At 43.1% G+C, this 18,328-nt stretch overlaps 1 protein-coding gene across 2 annotated transcripts; it reads left to right on the top strand.

Annotated features, from left to right (window-relative positions):
- The first annotated feature begins 552 nt into the window (after positions 1–552).
- LOC115172891 (grainyhead-like protein 3 homolog) lies at positions 553–17,612 on the top strand. 2 transcript variants are annotated; one of them, XM_029730731.1, is made up of 15 exons: positions 553–690; positions 2,820–2,931; positions 3,042–3,103; positions 3,935–4,181; positions 4,332–4,417; positions 4,606–4,747; positions 5,218–5,329; positions 5,582–5,676; positions 7,065–7,223; positions 8,954–9,029; positions 10,650–10,780; positions 12,571–12,697; positions 13,952–14,037; positions 14,169–14,233; positions 16,504–17,612. In XM_029730731.1, the coding sequence occupies exons 1-15, from the start codon at positions 674–676 to the stop codon at positions 16,619–16,621; spliced, it is 1,635 nt and encodes a 544-aa protein (XP_029586591.1). In that variant the 5' UTR covers positions 553–673; the 3' UTR covers positions 16,622–17,612. The 2 variants fall into 2 exon arrangements, with proteins under 2 accessions (XP_029586591.1, XP_029586590.1); XM_029730730.1 differs by having other exon boundaries at positions 4,329–4,417.
- Positions 17,613–18,328: the final 716 nt, after the last annotated feature.

Raw genomic sequence — 18,328 nt, 5'->3', positions numbered from 1 at the left:
GATATTATCATCTTAATTATGTTCCTCTTGTGGATTATTCAATATGCAATGTAACAAATCCTTTCAAATCCTATCCAAATCCTATCCTATCCAAATATAAAGTCCTTATCTACTACTACTCAACTACTTCCAACTACTTCCATTCCATTCCCTGGCCTCAACAGGTTAAATAGTTTAGTCAAAAACAATTGCAAACACTGATCCCAGCAAATAAGTGCACCATGGCACCAGTAAATTTTTTCTCAACACTGTATAATGATACTGAATTCTATTACCATTTTAAAGCATAGTTCCTGAAAAAACTCTTTGTTATCTCACTTTCAATAAGAATCATTTGACACCCTGGAGAAACCAATCTCTTTTCTTTAACTCCTAATGAGATGTGTGAAACACTTCCCAGGATTGTCCTGCTAAGTACCCGCCACTCACACCTGTGTTTCATCAGCGCTGAAACAGTTAACCCCTCTACACCTGTCCTATCAGGCACCTGTCTCTGGAGCCCTTGGCCAATCAGGCGCGAGTGAGGGAAGCTACCTGTCAGCACGAAATAAATGTGGGGAGCTGGTGAGGACAGGAATCAAAACAGGCTCACTCTCTCTGCTAAGACAGACAACACCCACTAGAGGAGTCTTTACCCAGAGGGACCTAAACTCTGCTGTCTTGGAAAGGAGTCATGACCAAAGAGATTGAGTAAGTTGACAACTTCTTTACATGGTTCTCTGTGACATGCTATGTTTTACAGGGTTAAAAGGGGGTGTTCTGGGGCTAGAATGTGTTCCTTAAGGGAAATGTGTTGGGACTTGTCTTGTGGTGTATACCTGCTAAGGTAAAATGCAACTAATTGTATTAGACAGTCTAATATTTTAATGCCGCATTCACATGCTATTGGAAACTCGGAACCTCCGGGTTAAAATGTAAGTAACTTATTTGCGTGGCGCTTCCTATTGATTGTTTCCCCTAGTGGGAAACTCTGGATCACCTTTATTTTCTACGACTACTGCATGAACGTGACATAAGTGCATCCGTTGGTTGGATTGATGTAAGGCTCTTTTGGCTGTAACTGCTTTTGGTTCTGCAACAGTCTACCTTTTATTTTCTGCTGAGGGCCAGAATAGATTATGATGCAAGTGCTGACTTGTCCATTCATCATCTTCTGTTGAACAGTAAGAGTTACCTGCACTTCCTGAGAGAGAGAGAGAAGGGGAGAAATTCAGGGCACTCATGCCCTCTCTTCTCTACCTCTGTTTCTCTATGTTGTGCAATGAGACCATCATGTGAAAGGTGTGTGTTTTTACTAAAAGTTTATTTAGTGGAGAACCTGATACACACACACACACACGCACTTTTGATGTCCCCCTGCTGTGTTTATAGTGACTGGTGGTTTAAACTGGCCTGTCATAGGTCGTGTTGACACTAACCTAAGGGGTACAACACACAATGGGGGAGAGGGAAGCTGGTACCGGCCTCCTGAATGTCTTGGAGAATGCGTTGAATTACATAATGTAGTGGTGAAACTCGAGACAGGGATTCTCTATTGTAACATTTGTATTGAGCAGTATTTAGAGAAAGGCCTTTGCAGTCAGAGTACAGTATAACTGCAGTATGCAGCAAATAATGCGCCCCCCCAATTTTTTTTTTTTTTACTGCAATAATTTTGCAGTATAACTGCAGTACAATGCGGTTATACTGCAATTACTGCGTCCAAAATACCACAGTCGACTGCAGTTACTGCACTTTTACTGCAGTTTGAAAACGGCCCCTTTTTGTAAGGGGAAGAGTAGCTAATGGAATGTTGTGGTGTTAATGTACACTGAGGCAGGTGAGTGTCTGTAGAGGGGGAGACAGGTGTACCTTACAGCAGGTGTCTGTATCAGTCTTTGCAGTGGTGGGTTGCAGTTTTGAGAGAAGGCATTTTAGTAAACAGTTGTATAGGAATCTTAAGAGGTATGGAAGGACAGTGATAATACAACCTTATTTTCTGCTAATACGCCCTTATTGTGATTTTCTCTCTCCTGGTTAAACACAGTAGGATGTCAATGCCTGATGTCTTCCTTTTGTTGTCAGCACATTATGTGGTAGCTCGTAGGTAAACCTGCTCTGTTTGCACACTGGCCACTCCAGGTCAACCTACAGGAAGTTTACTCCATTGTCAGTTGCCAGGAAATTCCCACAAAACAAATCCCACTTTTCTTTCTGTTTATCCTAAGGAGTTACTGATCCTTCCCCTAAATCCCTTGTTTTGTGTCTGGACTGTTGGCAAACTGTTGGAAACCCAGAGCCTTCCAGGTGACAGCACGGGTCCTGACCTTTGTACTTAAGAAGTCACTACTACCCTATGACCCTATGACCCTAGGAGGGAAAAGGCTTATAACAAAGAAGTTATTTCTTTATTTTCATTAAAAAAAAGAACATGATACCGAGGTAACTGATAATGTGATTGAGTTCTAGTGAAGGTAATTATTTTGAGGTTATACAAGGCATACTTGTGTGTGGGTGAGCTCTTGGCCCCTAGTATGTTGAACTTTTCTGGCATCTACTGTACGCAGCGAGTAGCAAATATCTTATTAAGATCTGTGGTTATGCAATCGAAACCCTCATCCTAGCCCAGGGGCAAGTATGTGCAGAGCTTTAGGTTGCATGCAGACACTCACAGCATAAAGTCTAGCATTTCTACTACAAAGGTTAACATACGCATAGACAAAGATGCACTTCCCAAAGCCAAAGTGCGACCTCCTTCACTCTAATGCCTTATTCAGAATGTGAAGCCTTTTTTTTATAATGTGAGTTTATTAATGTTTCTCCTGGTTTGTGTGCTGCAGAACTCTGGGATTGGTCCTTCAGAACGAGAGTTTCAACTACCAGTGTTACAGTAACCTCATCATGGACTCCTGGGCCTACACAGACAGCCTACTCACCTACGACCAGTGCAAGGTAATGTGTGTGTGTGTGTGTGTGTGTGTTATACCACCCGTTTAAGTTCAACCTGTCTCCTTTGCATGTGTTGTACAGAAACAACTCACTGTTGCCTCTCATGTTCACAGACACCAAAAGAACAGAAAATGGTTACATGCAGCCGAGGCAGCAGTATGTACAAGCCAGAGAGGTAAGATTGATATCTAAGCAATTGTTTACACTACCAGGAGTATGGACTTGATTGAGCGATCAGGTTAAAGGCCAAGAAAATTTCACCTGTTAATCGAACTGAGGAGGCAGACACTAAAGGGGTATGGGGAAGATCGGATGGTAAAGGGATTTTTAAGTGGAACCTGGGTGGTATTGGGAGTTCCTATGTCATTGAGTCAAGCAGCAGAGAAAGGGCAAGGCTTTGGCGAGGTCAGAGTTGGGTGAGCTTGTGGCTAATCCCCCTGTCAAACAGAACCCCAAGGGATTATGGGTACTCCTCCTCTTCCCACCCCTGAACAACACTGTGTCTGACTCACAAAGGAGGAGAAGCAGCCCCAGCTTTCCCTCTCTCTCACCCTCTCTTTTGTCTGGGTTAAAAAATGGCCGTCGGTGGCCGCGCTGTTGTCCCGTCAAACACGGCAGTCAGTCCCTTTCGACAAAACTCAAATAAAGAAAGAGGGGAAGAAATATTGGGATTAGGCGGTAAACAGTTCCCACCCAGCTTTCTTTAGTTCACGTTCAGTAGCACTGTGTGCTCAGTGGACTCTGAGAACTACACTGGCTTTATTCATTCTTATTGACTTTTACACATATTATGTGGGGAATTGTGTGCATGTGTGCTGCTGTACATGCTACTGTATAAAAGAGCTGGATTTTTGTTGTTGAAGGAAGGGCAGTTCTACTGACAATCAGTGTTTCTCAGAAGAGTTTTGTTTGTCAAACATCTCCATTATGTAATTGAGTGTCAATCAAAGGAGTGGCTAATTGGGTTGGTCTTCTATCTAAACTCCTCTCCCTCCTCCCAACCCAGGACACAGAGTGGCTCCTCCCCCGAGCTGGTCTCCCTGGAGACGCCTACCAACATCATCAACATTTCTTCCAGCCACCCCCAGGAGGCGCTGGACCTCAACAGCAAGCTGTCGTCCCTCTGCCCCCCCTCTGTCCCCCAAAACTCCAGTGCCGACACCTACGACAAGCAGGCCATCAACAACATGTTCGACTCCCTGCTCTCCCAGAAGTGGCCCACAGAGACAGCCTTCCCTGAGGCCACCGCTGAAGTAAGCTTACAGCTCTAACCAGAGCAGCCGTCTTGTTTATTTGTACATTTTCATCTCTGGCAACTTCTCCCCTTCTAGTTTCCCTCTCTCTCTCTTTCTTTTTCACATTCCATCTCCTCATTACTTTTTTCTTGTGTTCCTCTGAAGCAGGCTCTACCCTACAGTGATCCCTTTACCAAGCAGCCAAGTCCAGTGTACTCTGACTCCTACACCAACTCCCCTCCAGAGAGATACAGGTAGCTATGTGCCCTGGGAAACAAATCAAATTAGAACACCTGTGCTGAGCTACGCCCAAGTGTGGCAAATGCTAATTTAATTATGCTAAAGGTAATGAATTTCATAGAGCTGTGTATAACTCGCAAAGCAATGGCAGTAATATTCAAATGGCATTACATAATGCTGACCGTTAACATTCTGTCTCCAGGAATGATTTCCAGTTCGTTCTGGGAGCCCCTCAAGCCACCCAGCACAAGTCGTCCCAGCTGCCCATGGTTTACCTCAACAAGGGCCAGTTCTACCCTATCTCCCTACAAGGGGTGGACAGCCTGTCCTCCAACAAAGTCAAGGTGAGTCGAGCTTTGATGACATCACTCAAGAGGACAGTTCCTCTTCACCAGAGGATGTTCTATTTGACACAACCCCAGTGAATGTGTGTTCCTTCAAAATCGCCCCCCTCCTCACCATTGTTGACTGTCATGGTAGATGGAGCAGGGTGGGAACGTTGTTCTCTCTTCTTGTGATGAGTGATTTTGGTTTTGGAGTTCCGCCAGGCTCAGTGTTCGGGGCCAACACATATTTCATCTGGCGGGGCCAAACCCAATGCTTGTCAGCCAGTTAGACAGGCCGAGAGGGAGAACAGGGGGAGGAGCTAAAGGTCTGCGTGACAGCCCTCTCTTTTCTCTGGTAAAAAGAGAACACACAAGCCTTAGCGAATGAAACATGCCCAGTAGTTTGCCTTTCTCGGAGTCGGCGATGCACACAACCTACACAAAATGTACCTTGTCTGATGGCCTCTCTCTCTGCTCTCTTTCTCCAGACGGTGGTCATGGCGGTGTTTGAGAATGATAAGAGTGCAGAGATCCAACTGAGGTGCTGGAATCACTGGCACGCAAGGCAGCCGACCGTTAAGCAGAGGGTCATTGACATCGGTATACAACCTTTACCATGTACACACAAACACATGCATAGGAACAGCAAACAGGAATTGCCTTAGCTCTACATCTAAAACAACAAATGTCAATGACTGGAAGGTTTTATTAGTTGTTGTTGCTTCTTTTCATAAGCCTGTATCTACTCAGAACAGAAATACACAATCTGGTTTCTTTCGTAAGCCTGGATCTTGTCAGAGCAGATAACCATTTTATTTTCCTGAAATCAATATCTTTCTATCTGTCTTCTAGCTGATTACAAAGAGGTGTTCAGTGGCATCAGCCATGTGGAAGAGGTGGCCTTCAACGCTCTGTCTTTCATTTGGAACCCCAACGAGGAAGCGAAGGTAAGCGCAGCCAGGAAACTGGCGCAGCAGTGGAAAAACACACTCTGACACACACACACACACTGACGCACACACACTGACACACACACACTGACGCACACACACTGATGCACGCACACACACACACTGACACTCACACACTGACACACACACACACTGACGCACACACGCACGCACGCACACACACACACACACACACACACACACACACACACACACACACACACACAGATAAAGTCCAAGCGCTTGGAACAGCCCTATTATTTATCTAGCCACGCTATCCATTGAGCTGAAATGGGGCGATGAGGGAGCGCTGAGGGTTGGGAGGGGAGGAATCCCTGGCATGCGGCCGCCCCGGGGCGCCTGTCACCACAAGGCAAGAGCGACACGTCGAGAGCGCTTACTGCAATCTGCTCACGCCCATAGGGGTGAGGCAGTGAAACTCCCTGCAGGTGGAGAGAGGGAGAGGGAGAACGGAGAGAGGGAGAATGGAGAGAGAGAGAATGGAGAGAGGGAGAACGGAGAGAGAGAGGGGGAGAGAGAGAAAGGAAGGACATGTTGGAAGGAATGAGAGAGTAAAGCTCATTTCAAAACTGAAGGCACCTGTTGTCACAACCAGTGATATACTAACTTTGTTTTTTTACCCAGAACAAGTCTGTTAAAATCAGGGCCTCTTATATCCTGAAACCTTACCAAGACACAGCCGTTGTGGAAACATTAGAAACTTTTCTGTTACACTGTACGTCTGTATGTTTTTCCACGAGTGGAGGGTTGCCAATCCGAAAAGGTGTCATCACAACACGTGTCCATAGATTCCTAGTTTTTGATTTGTTAAGCTTTTTCTGTCTCCACACTTCTTCCTGATCAGAGATGTGTCTATGCTTGTCACACAATCTTTTTATTTTCTCTCAGTCACACCTCATTGGTCAAAGGGCAGCCAGCCGCCCACACACACGCGACATTCTCTCTCTTTGTCACTTTTCATTATATGACATTGAATAGAACATTAGTGAAACCATTGTGTAAATGTTTTAATGGTTTTTCAAGGTTCTCAATACCGCTCAAGGACCTTTTTTTTTTTAAAGGGCACCGAAACAGTTCTAGAAAGTCCTCACATTTTTTAAAATGATCAAGATCTCCATTAGCAACAGCTGGCCTTACTGGGGTCCGACACATAACGGACAAAATACTTTAACATGTAGTTTGCGTGTGTATCTATTGGTTACACATACATGTCAGTACATGCACACAAAAAGTAGGTAAAACAGGGGAGAGGTGTTGTGCCCGTAATGTGTTGCTTTATTAGTTTTTTTGAAACCAGTATTAATACTGTACCTTTCCTTGTCTGATATCATGTTTAACCCTATTCTCCTCTCTCCTCTCTCTAGGTGTACATTGGCATTAACTCTCTGAGTACAGACTTCTCCTCTCAGAAGGGGGTGAAGGGGCTTCCTCTCAACCTCCAGATCGACACCTATGATTTCAGCACCGGCACCAACCGCCTCATCCACAGAGCTGCCGTCCAGGTCAAAATCTTCTGTGATAAGGTCAGTAAAGATCTCTGTCTCAAATGTTTTTTTGAAGGGCTTATAGATGTGCAGTGCATTTGGAAAGTATTCAGACCCCTTACCTTTTTCCACTTTGTTACGTACATACATTTTTTCCTCAACAATCTACACGCAATACCCCATAATGACAAAGCGAAAACGGGTTTCTAGAAATGTTTGCAAATGTATTAAAAATAAAAAAAACATACCTTATTTACATAAATATTCAGACCCTTTTTTATGAGACTCGAAATTGAGCTCAGGTGCATCCTGTTTCCATTGATCATCCTTGAGATGTTTCTACAACATCTCTGCAATACTCCATCAATCAGGCCTTTATAGTAGAGTGGCCTGACGGAAGCCACAGCCCGCTTGGAGTTTGTCAAAAGGCACCGTCTGGCCACTCTCAGACCATGAGAGTCCTTTAGGTGATTCTCTGGTCTGATGAAACCAAGATTGAACTCTTTGGCCTGAATGCCAAGCGTCACATCAAGCGGAAACCTGGCACCATCCCTACGGTGAAGCATAGTGGTGGCAGCATCATGCTGTGGGGATGTTTTTCAGCGGCAGGGACTGGGAGACTAGTCAGGAAAGATGAATGGAGCAAAGTACAGAGAGATCCTTGATGAAAAACTGCTCAGGACCTCAGACTGGGATCAAGGTTCACCTTCCTACAGGACAATAACCCTAAGCACACAGCCAAGACAATGCTGGAGTGGCTTCGGGACAAGTCTCTGAATGTCCTTGAGTGGCCCAGCCAGAGCCGAGACTTGAAACCCAATCGAACATCTCTGGAGAGACCTGAAAATGGCTGTGCAGCAACGCTCCCCATCCAACCTGACAGAGCTTGAGAGGATCTGCAGAGAAGAATGGGAGAAACTCCACAAATACAGGTGTGCCAAGCTTGTAGCGTCATTCCCAAGAAGGCTCAAGGCTGTAATCGCTGCCAAAGGTGCTTCAACAAAGTACTGAGTAAATGGTCTGAATACTTATGTAAATGTGATATCAGTTTTTTTTATGCATTTGCAAAAAATTCTAAACTTGTTTTTGCGTTGTCATTATGGGGCATTGTGTGTAGATTGATGAGGAAAACAAACTAAATAATTTTAGGATAAGTTAATTACATTCAAAAAAATGTGGAAAAAGTCAAGGGGTCTGAATGCTTTCCGAATGCACTGTATGCTTTACAATATATATTTAGTGGTATCCCCCAAGGTTTGGTACTAAGGCCTATACAGTTACTGTATCTCTAGTTGATGACCTAAAGCTGTGCAGGTGACGAAAACAGATGATTTCATCTCAGATGTCTGGTTCATAAGTTGAACCTACGTCTGATGGTTCACAGACCTAGTCATTGATCCCATTGTTGGCTTGAAATCTGATAGTTGTCGTCAAAAGCCCCTATGGCCATGTAATCTTTTCAATCTATCCACCTTTTGGGATGTGTCATCCATTGTCACTAGCTGTTTTGAAACAGTGGAGTGATAATGTGTCGGGCCGCTCAATGACACACAAGCCAAACAAACTGGTTTAGCAGCTGGTGAATGAGTGTTCCGTCATCAATGTCGTCCCTGCTAGTCAGTCAATCACGACTTAAAATCGGATGTATTATTTTATTGTTGCTTCTTCTCTAATAAATACATTGTTGTATGGCTGACTGGTTAGTAAAATGAGGAATAAAATTGTCAGAGTAGAGTTGTGACCATGTGTGTCTGGGTCTTTCTCCTCAGGGTGCAGAGAGGAAGATGAGGGATGAGGACAGGAAGAGGAGCAAGAGGAGGGGCAAAACTGTCATCGACTCCAAAAGTAAGAGTTCTTCAGGCACTGTCTTATTAGAAAAATGATCACAAGCGACATCCACACACAAACACTAACCCAATGACAGATGTAAACCCCAGGAGACCTCTAACACCATGTAGTGTCTAACATGCTGGCTATGATGGGCACGTGCATGCGCCCACGTGCGCACATGTTGATTTTGTTCATCCACACCAGACGCGATCAGGACAGGCAGGTTGAAATATCAAAACGAACTCTGAACCAACAACATTCATTTGGGGACAGATCGAAACACATGAAACATTCATGGACATTTAGCTAATTTGTCCTGGGATATAAACATTGGTGTCACGACTTCTGCCGAAGTCGATGCCCCTCCTTGCTCGTGTGGTACTCGGTGGTCGACGTCACCGGTCTTCTAGCCATCATTGATCCATTTTTTATTTTCCATTGGTTTTGTCTTGTCCTCCTACACACCTGGTTGCAATCCCATTCATTACATGTTGTGTATTTAACCCTCTGTTTCCCCTCATGTCCTTGTCGGAGATTGTTTGTGGGTATGTGTTCGTGATTTTGTATAGGTGTGCGACGGGTATGTTTACCCATGTTTATTTTTATGTACTTTGGTTTTTTGGAGTTTGTTTTATAATAATTAAACTACTCCAGTTCCACCAAGTTGGTTTCTCCTGCGCCTGACTTCCCTGCCACCTGCACACACGTCAATGACAATTGGGTTGTTATTTTACCTGAAATGTTCAAAGTCCTTTTGTTTCCTGGATCTTTGTAGAATTTTGAACCACACAAAATCGTCTGTTCTCTACTCCAACAATTTATCCACAGGTAAAAGGGTAAAGATTTGTTTCTAGTAATCTGTCCTCCTTCCGTCTTCTTCTTCTGTGGACTTTAAATGGCAGTTGGCAACCAACTTTAAGGTGCATTACCACCACCAACTGGACTGGAGTGTGGACCTCAGTTCAGCTTGCTCCTAAAAACCAATGAGGAAATGAGAGAGGCGGGACTTGCAGCGCCTCAAGTGGCAAAAATAAAACCAAGTTCTATTTTAGGGCCTGGCTACGTAGAAGTTCGTTGTCGCACGAGCATGTGTGCAGTTTGGATTCTATTATTGAATAACGTGTACATTTATTTTTGCAACACTCGTGCAAGAAACACAAGCGGTGTGGTCAGCATGTTAGAATATGCAAATAAGTAATTTAATTACAGGTTGGGTATCTGCTTTCATCAGTTAGTTTTTTATCATGAGGCTTGGCCTTCACAAGTCCAACTCCACTCCATTACATGGTTGAAATAGTCTGACTAAATCAACAGTGAAAACAGACAAGCAGGAAATAAATCCTGCATTCTCAGTCTGTGATTGTCATTTAAGACCCCATGCGTTTCTAACGAAATTGGCATTTTTGGATTGATCCCCACTTGTATGAAGTGTTATTATTCAGTACCTATTCTACCTTAAAGAGGATAATTCAGTCTCACAAGCATTACAATGTCATAGAGACAGTTTCCCAGACTCAGGTAAACCCTACTCCTAGACTAAAAAGCACCCAGGGAAAACAAGCCCTTTAAGTGTTAAATTTAACAGGCGATTCTATAATGCTCATTCTAACCCAGTGTTCTCCTCTCCCTCCTCAGCCATCAAGTCAGTAGTGTCCAGCTCCATGGGAAGTGACAGCACCTTCTTAAAAACCTTGGAGGACCATGTCACCAACCCTGTCCTCTTTATCCCAGAGATGCACCTCTCCAACATGCAGCGCTGCGGCCTGGTAGGTCTCCCTCCTCCCTCATCTACTCCACCTTTCTTTCTCTTTCTTTGGGATTGAGAGATCTTGGAGTTCACCACCACAACAGTGAGTTGAGTCATGTTCCCTGCTATCCCGGGACTGTAGCTCAGGGCTCTGGCACACATAAGGGGGAGGGATAGTGTGGGAAAATAAGTTTGTGGGAAAAGTGGGTTGGGATAAGGAAGAGTATCAGGGAAAGTGAGGAGAGGCAGACGCCAAGCTCAGACAATCTAATTGGTGGGCTATTCAGATTCCTCGACTCGAAACTCGACTCTAGTGTGTCACACGGGATAACCTGCAGGAACCTACACACACACACACACACACACACACACACTTACCTGGCAGACACACACACATCTGGCAGACACGCTCACACTTACCTGGCAGACACACACACATCTGGCAGACACACACACACACACACACCTGGCAGACACACTCACAGACACCTGGCAGACACACTCACACACACCTGGCAGACACACACACCTGGCAGACACACACACACACACACACACCTGGCAGACACACACATACACCTGGCAGACACACACACACCTGGCAGACACACTCACACACACCTGGCAGACACACTCACACACACCTGGCAGACACACACACACCTGGCAGACACACACACCTGGCAGACACACACACCTGGCAGAGACACAAACACCTGGCAGACACACTCACATACACCTGGCAGACAGACACTCACATACACCTGGCAGACAGACACTCACATACACCTGGCAGACAGACACTCACATACACCTGGCAGACAGACACACACACACCTGGCAGACAGACACACACACACCTGGCAGACAGACACACACACACCTGGCAGACGCACACACACCTGGCAGAGACACAAACACCTGGCAGACACACTCACACACACCTGGCAGACACACACACACACACCGGGCAGACACACACACACACCTGGCAGACACACTCACCGAGCCCCCCACTTTTCAGTGTTGTTGACACAAGCCAGTGGAGGTGGTGGGGCTCCTGTTCTGACAGGCATTTAGTTCCCACAGTCTGGGCTTCTGGGAGTGGGGAGGGGGAGTGTGTGTGTGTGTGCTCAGTCTTCTACCAAGTGTTAATGCTCCCATTCTTACTTGACAGTACAGACATTTTCACTGCTTTAAGAGAGGAAGCTAGGGAGAGATGTTGCCCTAATTCAGGATAAAGGTGAAGGGGGTCATTTGCTTTTCTGAGCTCTGAGGGTAGGATGATTTACAAGACTTAGTTGAGTCCCATAAATCATTCCATCTGTCCAAAAAAATAAGTCTTAGAAAATGCCAGTTTCTTAAGAGGGGAGAGAACTGAACAATCCCCAAACAAATGAATGTTATCTTGATAAAAAGAGTCTGAAAATGTTCTGTCTTATATACAATACAAAATGTGACTCGCTGACAGGTTGTGAAACTTTTATTTTATGTCACCTTTGTTTAACCAGGTAGGCCAGTTGAGAACAAGTTCTCATTTACAACTGCGACCTGGCCAAGATAAAGCAAAGCAGTGCGACAAAAAACAACAAAGAGTTACGTCTCTGATTGTCTCTGATAGTTTAGATAGACAGACTTCTGGTCTGGAACCTTTTATCTCTCTGCATCTCTACAGGGTCATGGGAGACGTCTTTAGCAGTGATAATAACATTCTTATTTATGACTGTTCCAGCATAAAATGGCTGGGATGGGAAATTAAGCAATCATATTCTATAGAGGAACTGTACCTAATGATTGTTCTCTGTGTAGGCACCTCCCACAACACTGGAAGAAGTTGAAAGGACATCCCTGAAGAGACTTTACCCTGATAGAGTGGACCAGAGCAGTGGTAGCCCACCACCAAGCAAGCAGGCCAGATTGGAGGAGCAACAGAAAGGTAAATAGAAAAATACAATTATTGAATTGAAAATACAGCGCACTTCCTGAATTGAAATGAAATTGTCCAAACCCAAAGCAAATATACAGAGAGCACTACTGTGTTTCTGGTCTGGTAAACGGCCTGACGTATTCTGTTGTCCTATGGATGGATGATTTTACCAAAGGAGAAATGCTCACTAACAGGGATGTAAACAAATCTGTGCACAACATTTGAGAGAAGCTTTTTGTGCAAATTTAACATTTCTGGGATATTTTATTTCAGCTCATGAAACATGAGACCAACACTTTACATGTTGCGTTTCTATTTTTGTTCAGTATAAATATGTGGCTGTCCATGGTTCTGATTTGTGTGTGTGTGTGTGTGTATGCCATCCTCCTCTCTTTCATGTTGATGAAATGGTCTATGACTGTCATACACTACACGTTTTTTTATTTTTGTTGTCCTGGGCTAACTGGCTAAAATGCTTGCTCGCTAGCCTAACTTCCTTTCATGGGCAATGATGAGCCAGCTAGTTAACATTAGCCTACTACATCTAGTTACATATTGAACTTCCATCCTCTCAGGTCAGGGGCAAAATGTATGAATTAATGTTTGGATCAGAATCGCCATTATAATCATTGACCAGTACGGACAATTAAGTAAAATCACAAGTCCAAATCCCTGTATCCATCTGTGGCTCTTTTAGGAAAGGGCCAATTTTAACTAGCTAGCTAGCTACCGGATGACTAGAACACAATGAGATGCAACAATTCAAGTTCTCAGTCAGTGACATTTGGTATTTTGATGTGATGGACTGGCGTGAAGCCAAATCCAAAATGGACTCCACTTGAAAAACATTTTTGGTGTGTCAGGACCATTCACAGTTGAGCTCACTCAGTTTAGCTCAACAATTGGCTATTATTTCATAGGGAGGTCAAATGCTCACTGGGTTCCTTGCATTCAATGCTACGGGCGGGAAGAATATCCTACTCTTTTTGACCAGAATGCATCAGATAGATGGGCTATACATACAGAGACAGAGGGGCGCTGTTTCGCTCACTTGGATGCTTTCTCCGGTGAGATACATTAAGCCTCTTGCAAATTGAAGGAAAATTATGAAACACAGAGAGAGACTAAAGATATATTTTTTTACAATTTTGGGGGGGAATCCTGGCTTCCTTTGGCTTCAATGAATACACGGCACAGTTCTGTTGTCCTGTTTTCTCCTGGTCTGGTAAACAACCTGACGTATTCTGTTGTCCTGTTTTGCAGTACTCTTGTACGTGAGAACAGAGTCCGAGGAGGTGTTCGATGCTCTCATGCTCAACACCCCAACTCTGAAAGGCCTGAGACAAGCGGTAAAGTAGTACACTAATAATACTTATTCCTTACCCAACTTTGTCATTGTCCAAGCATCTCATCATTTAAGCATGAGAGAATACTGTAGAGTTGACAGTGATATAAAATCTTTCCTTTGTTCCTTTCTCAGATTTCTGAAAAGTACGGCATGCAAGAGGACTCCATTGGGAAAATATACAAGAAATGCAAAAGAGGGTAAATTACTTTCTGAGGCCTTTCAGTGATCAGTTTTTTTTTTTACATCAAGGAGGAACAAGTGTTAGCGTTAGCTATGCTACATAATTAGCAATGGTATTCCCAAGTAGCATTAGCAAGTTACAGTAAATTGAAGGGAAATGTATTGGATTTGATTAAGTAGGTGCGCAGCAGGATATACTACTTACCGTAAAACATAAATTAATAGCCCAAGTTTTTATTTGTTTAAGTCACTGAACCCAACAGGCGCTTGCTAGACAGGCTTTTATTTGAACCAGGTGTCTATTTCCTTAGTACACAGAGCTTCGCTCATTTCATAGTTCATTGTTTAATTCCAGCATTTTAATACATTTCTTAATTTACTGCACAGATGTGTTATCATTTACACATTGTGTCACATTTCTATTGTCTTAGTATGTCTCTATTGAAAAATATATATAATAGAATAATAATTATCCTATTTGACTGTGAATTTTCAGCAGTTCTTACTTTAGCCACCAGATGGGCAATCGGACGATTTCTGAGGGTCTGTACTCCCGAAGTTGTTGACGGTTTTATTGCTTGCCAGTTAGCTAACCGTTCTCAGCTGTTAGCAGCCAATGGCTAGCAGTTTCTTGCTGCCGATAAAAATGGATGAGACTTTTTTGTGAGTCATTACTGATTTATCTAATGTAACATATCAAACATTAAACCTCATACACAATTCACGGTAATTCATAGTATCCTAATAAACAATGATATTTATAACCAGCGTTTATCTGAAGCACACGTTTATTTGCTGAAATGTGGGCCGTTGCCCGGCTATTAAAAGGGACAGGCAGCTATTTGAGACTCAGCGTTTAATGAATGTTTTACAGTACCTCATTTTGAATCCTGGTTGAAGTCTTTTTAAAAAACTTATTTAAAAAACATTTTTTTTTACAACTTTTTAATTTAGTGGATGAGCTTCAATATTGCAGATATATTCTGGATTCTATCAAAGTAATTGTTAGCATAGTTTCTAATCCCCCTATTTAAAAATGTTCACCCAACCCTACCACCCCTCCCCTGAATGGAGTAAACTAACGGACAACAACACATCTTCTTCTGCTACTTACAGCTATTTTCACTTTCATATACAGAACAATCTAATTCTTAATTCAAACCCTCAGGATGTACACAGACTAACCTATCTTTCCCACTACACTACCATTTTACTATTTCCTTTCGCAATACATCATTCTATTTTACTGTAATGTCCTCAGTAAGGAAACCAACCAAAGTTGACAGACTGGCTAGGTGAGCTAGCTAGCTCTATGTCTGCTGTAATGTGATAATCTAGCTCTTCCAAAAGAGAAAAAGAAACAGGACGGAAAGGTGGATGAGTCAGGCGATTGTTTTACTTTACAATATTTATGTTTCTCTAATCTGATCTACCGATCCCCGTAGCTACACCAGGAAGTGTTTTGGTCTATTTCGTTGAGTGAAAAGAGGTAGCTACTCTGATAGACAAGGGTTTTGATTAAGGCGGAGGGAGCCACCTTATTGTGCAAACGTGGTTGCGAGGTGGATGCCATTGAATGGGACTAACCTTTGAGGAAGAGCTGGTATCCCAATTGTCAACATGTGAACCATGAAATTAAATAATAGCATCCATTATGTGTTCAATGCTTGAGCCATAGTCTTTCAAAAGGATTTATATACTATTCTGATTTTACAGTAAACGTAAAGTCCTTCGATGTATAGGTGACAACATTTCCCTCAGCTTGAGACCTACCCCTAGTAGTAAAGTAGGCCTGTAGTCTTCACACAAGAATCCATGTCAATGAACGGGTGTAACGCTAACATGTTGGGAGGCAGTCATTTGTTGAAGCTGACTTGATGGAGAAGATTAGAGGGGGTCTGTCACTCTGAATGCCACGTGGTTCTTCTGTCACACCGCCCTGCTGTGTGCTGACATTACATGGAAAACCCAACAGGTTCTGTAACATTCTCGTTCTGCTTATAGTCTTCAATCAGTCCCTTCCCTCCGGGTAGCGTGAACAGGCAGATCGCTTGATTAGCAACAAAGCTTTACTTACCGTAAAGCCAGGTTGCCATCTGGGAGAAGGAGTCTGGCCTGATTAATTGTTTGCAGTGTTGATGGAATTGGAGGCCTCTCACTCTTTTGTTTCACGACTACAAAATGTCTCAGCCAGACAGCAACAAAGAGGTCATTTACGTAACATGTAGCCTGTTATATAAAGTGTGGTTACAAGACATTCATCTTTTCTTTGTCTGTTGTGTTTCAGGATTTTCGTCAATATGGATGACAACATCATTGAACACTACAGCAACCACTCAGCGTTCCTTATAGAGATCTCTGAAGTCATGAGCAGTCAGTTCCAGGTCACTCTCATGGAGTTATGAAGAGAGGGCAGACATTTTTTGTGTTCGGACCACCAAATGGCAAGGTCTGCCCAATCAAACTGCCTGCCGATTTCAACCCTTTAAGCACTGCCCTGTGAGAGACTCTATTGGCCGGGCCAACAGAACAAAGACACACCATCCTTTCTACCATTGAACCGACTTCAGACCGAACGCTTTATAGTGATGCCAGTCACTGACTTTGTAAATACCATTTAACCCCCTTCTGACTTTTTTTTACTGTGGTATATATTTTATAAACAGAGCGATTATGATTAATTATGACAATGCTGTAAATATTTTATGTAAATAGAAATTAATGACATGAGTTGTCTCTTTTGAGGAGACATACAGCGATACCATGACCCCCTTTTCAGAAATTTCCACGAGCTACTTATTTCAGTAGACATATCGTGAATGTTGTCAACTTTTTCAGACTGCTATTCTTGCTGCTTGTCATGTACTTATCATTTCTTCCAAGAGATCAAGTAATGGGAATGCTGCCATTGTTTAATTGCTTTAATTTTTTTTTTTTTTTTACCGTATTACTTCTCAGACCATTATGTTTGCTATATAATGGTACTACCAATAGGATAATGCTTTAGGCTGAATTGTCCAACAAACACCCTAGAATTGTCCAACAAAGTACTTTTTTAGAACCAAAGTCACACATTTCCCACTTCACGGGTATTGCCTTCACAAAAACCTCAGCGGCCTTCTTTAGTAGAAGACTGTACACATTTCCAGGTTGTATTGTGTCACCACATAATTCTTCCCCCAAGCCACTGTGCTAGAACCACTATGTTCCAGATCAACCCCTTTCAAAATCTTTCAGTTGAGTTTTTTGTGAAGGCTTTAAGATTTCTCTTTGTACGTTTTTTTGCAACATTTCAATGCTATAGCTATATCCCTGTCATATATCTTATGATTTTACCATAGCGATTCTTTTTGTATTCATTCTCGTTTCCAAGAAAATTAAACATACACAAAAAAATGTGTACGTGTTTCTTTCAATGGTTTTAGTATGATATAGTTTAAAGTTGACCTATGGTTCATCCACTTCAACTGAAATCTTACAGAATTACCCTGGACGCAGGCCTCTTACCAAGAAAATGTATGTAAATAGTTCAATTTATACTCCTTGTTTACGCCATTGAGTATATTAGAACACCGCTCAGGGAATTTAAACAGGCCTTTAGCACAGACACTGAATACATGTTACCGTGTGTCTCGTCATGTCTGCTGGTCTCACGACAGACATAACAAACCTCATTTTTATTACTTTAACAATAAGGTCATGTATCTCTATCATCTTGAGCGTGTGTGTGTATGCATGAGTGGGTGTGTTTCAGTGTGTGGGTGTGTGTGTCAGTGCGTGTGTGTCATATAAAACCAGGCCAGCATCCCGGAGTCACCTCTTCACTGTTGACGTTGAGACTGGTATTTTGCGGGTACTATTTAATGAAGCTGCCAGTTGAGGACTTGTGATGCGTCTGTTTCTCAAACTAGACATTCTAAGGTACTTGTCTTCTTGCTCAGTTGTGCACCGGGGCCTCCCACTCCTTTTTCTATTCTGGTTAGAGCCAGTTTGCGCTGTTCTGTGAAGGGAGTAGTACACAGCGTTGTACAAGGTCTTCAGTTTCTTGGCAATTTCTCGCATGGAATAGCCTTCATTTCTCAGAACAAGAATAGACTGACGAGTTTCAGAAG

Source organism: Salmo trutta, chromosome 33, assembly GCF_901001165.1.
Source record: "Salmo trutta chromosome 33, fSalTru1.1, whole genome shotgun sequence".
Classification (NCBI taxonomy): Eukaryota; Metazoa; Chordata; class Actinopteri; order Salmoniformes; family Salmonidae; genus Salmo; species Salmo trutta.
The sequence above is the reverse complement of the archived record's forward strand: the minus strand, read 5'-3'. Positions and strand labels throughout refer to the sequence as shown.

Bases quoted from the DNA above. Each gene is read 5' to 3' on its own strand.
- LOC115172891 (XM_029730730.1), top strand. The intron at 4,418-4,605 runs GTAGCTATGTGC...TTCTGTCTCCAG, and splicing joins TCCCCTCCAGAGAGATACAG to GAATGATTTCCAGTTCGTTC. The intron at 5,330-5,581 runs GTATACAACCTT...TCTGTCTTCTAG, and splicing joins GCAGAGGGTCATTGACATCG to CTGATTACAAAGAGGTGTTC.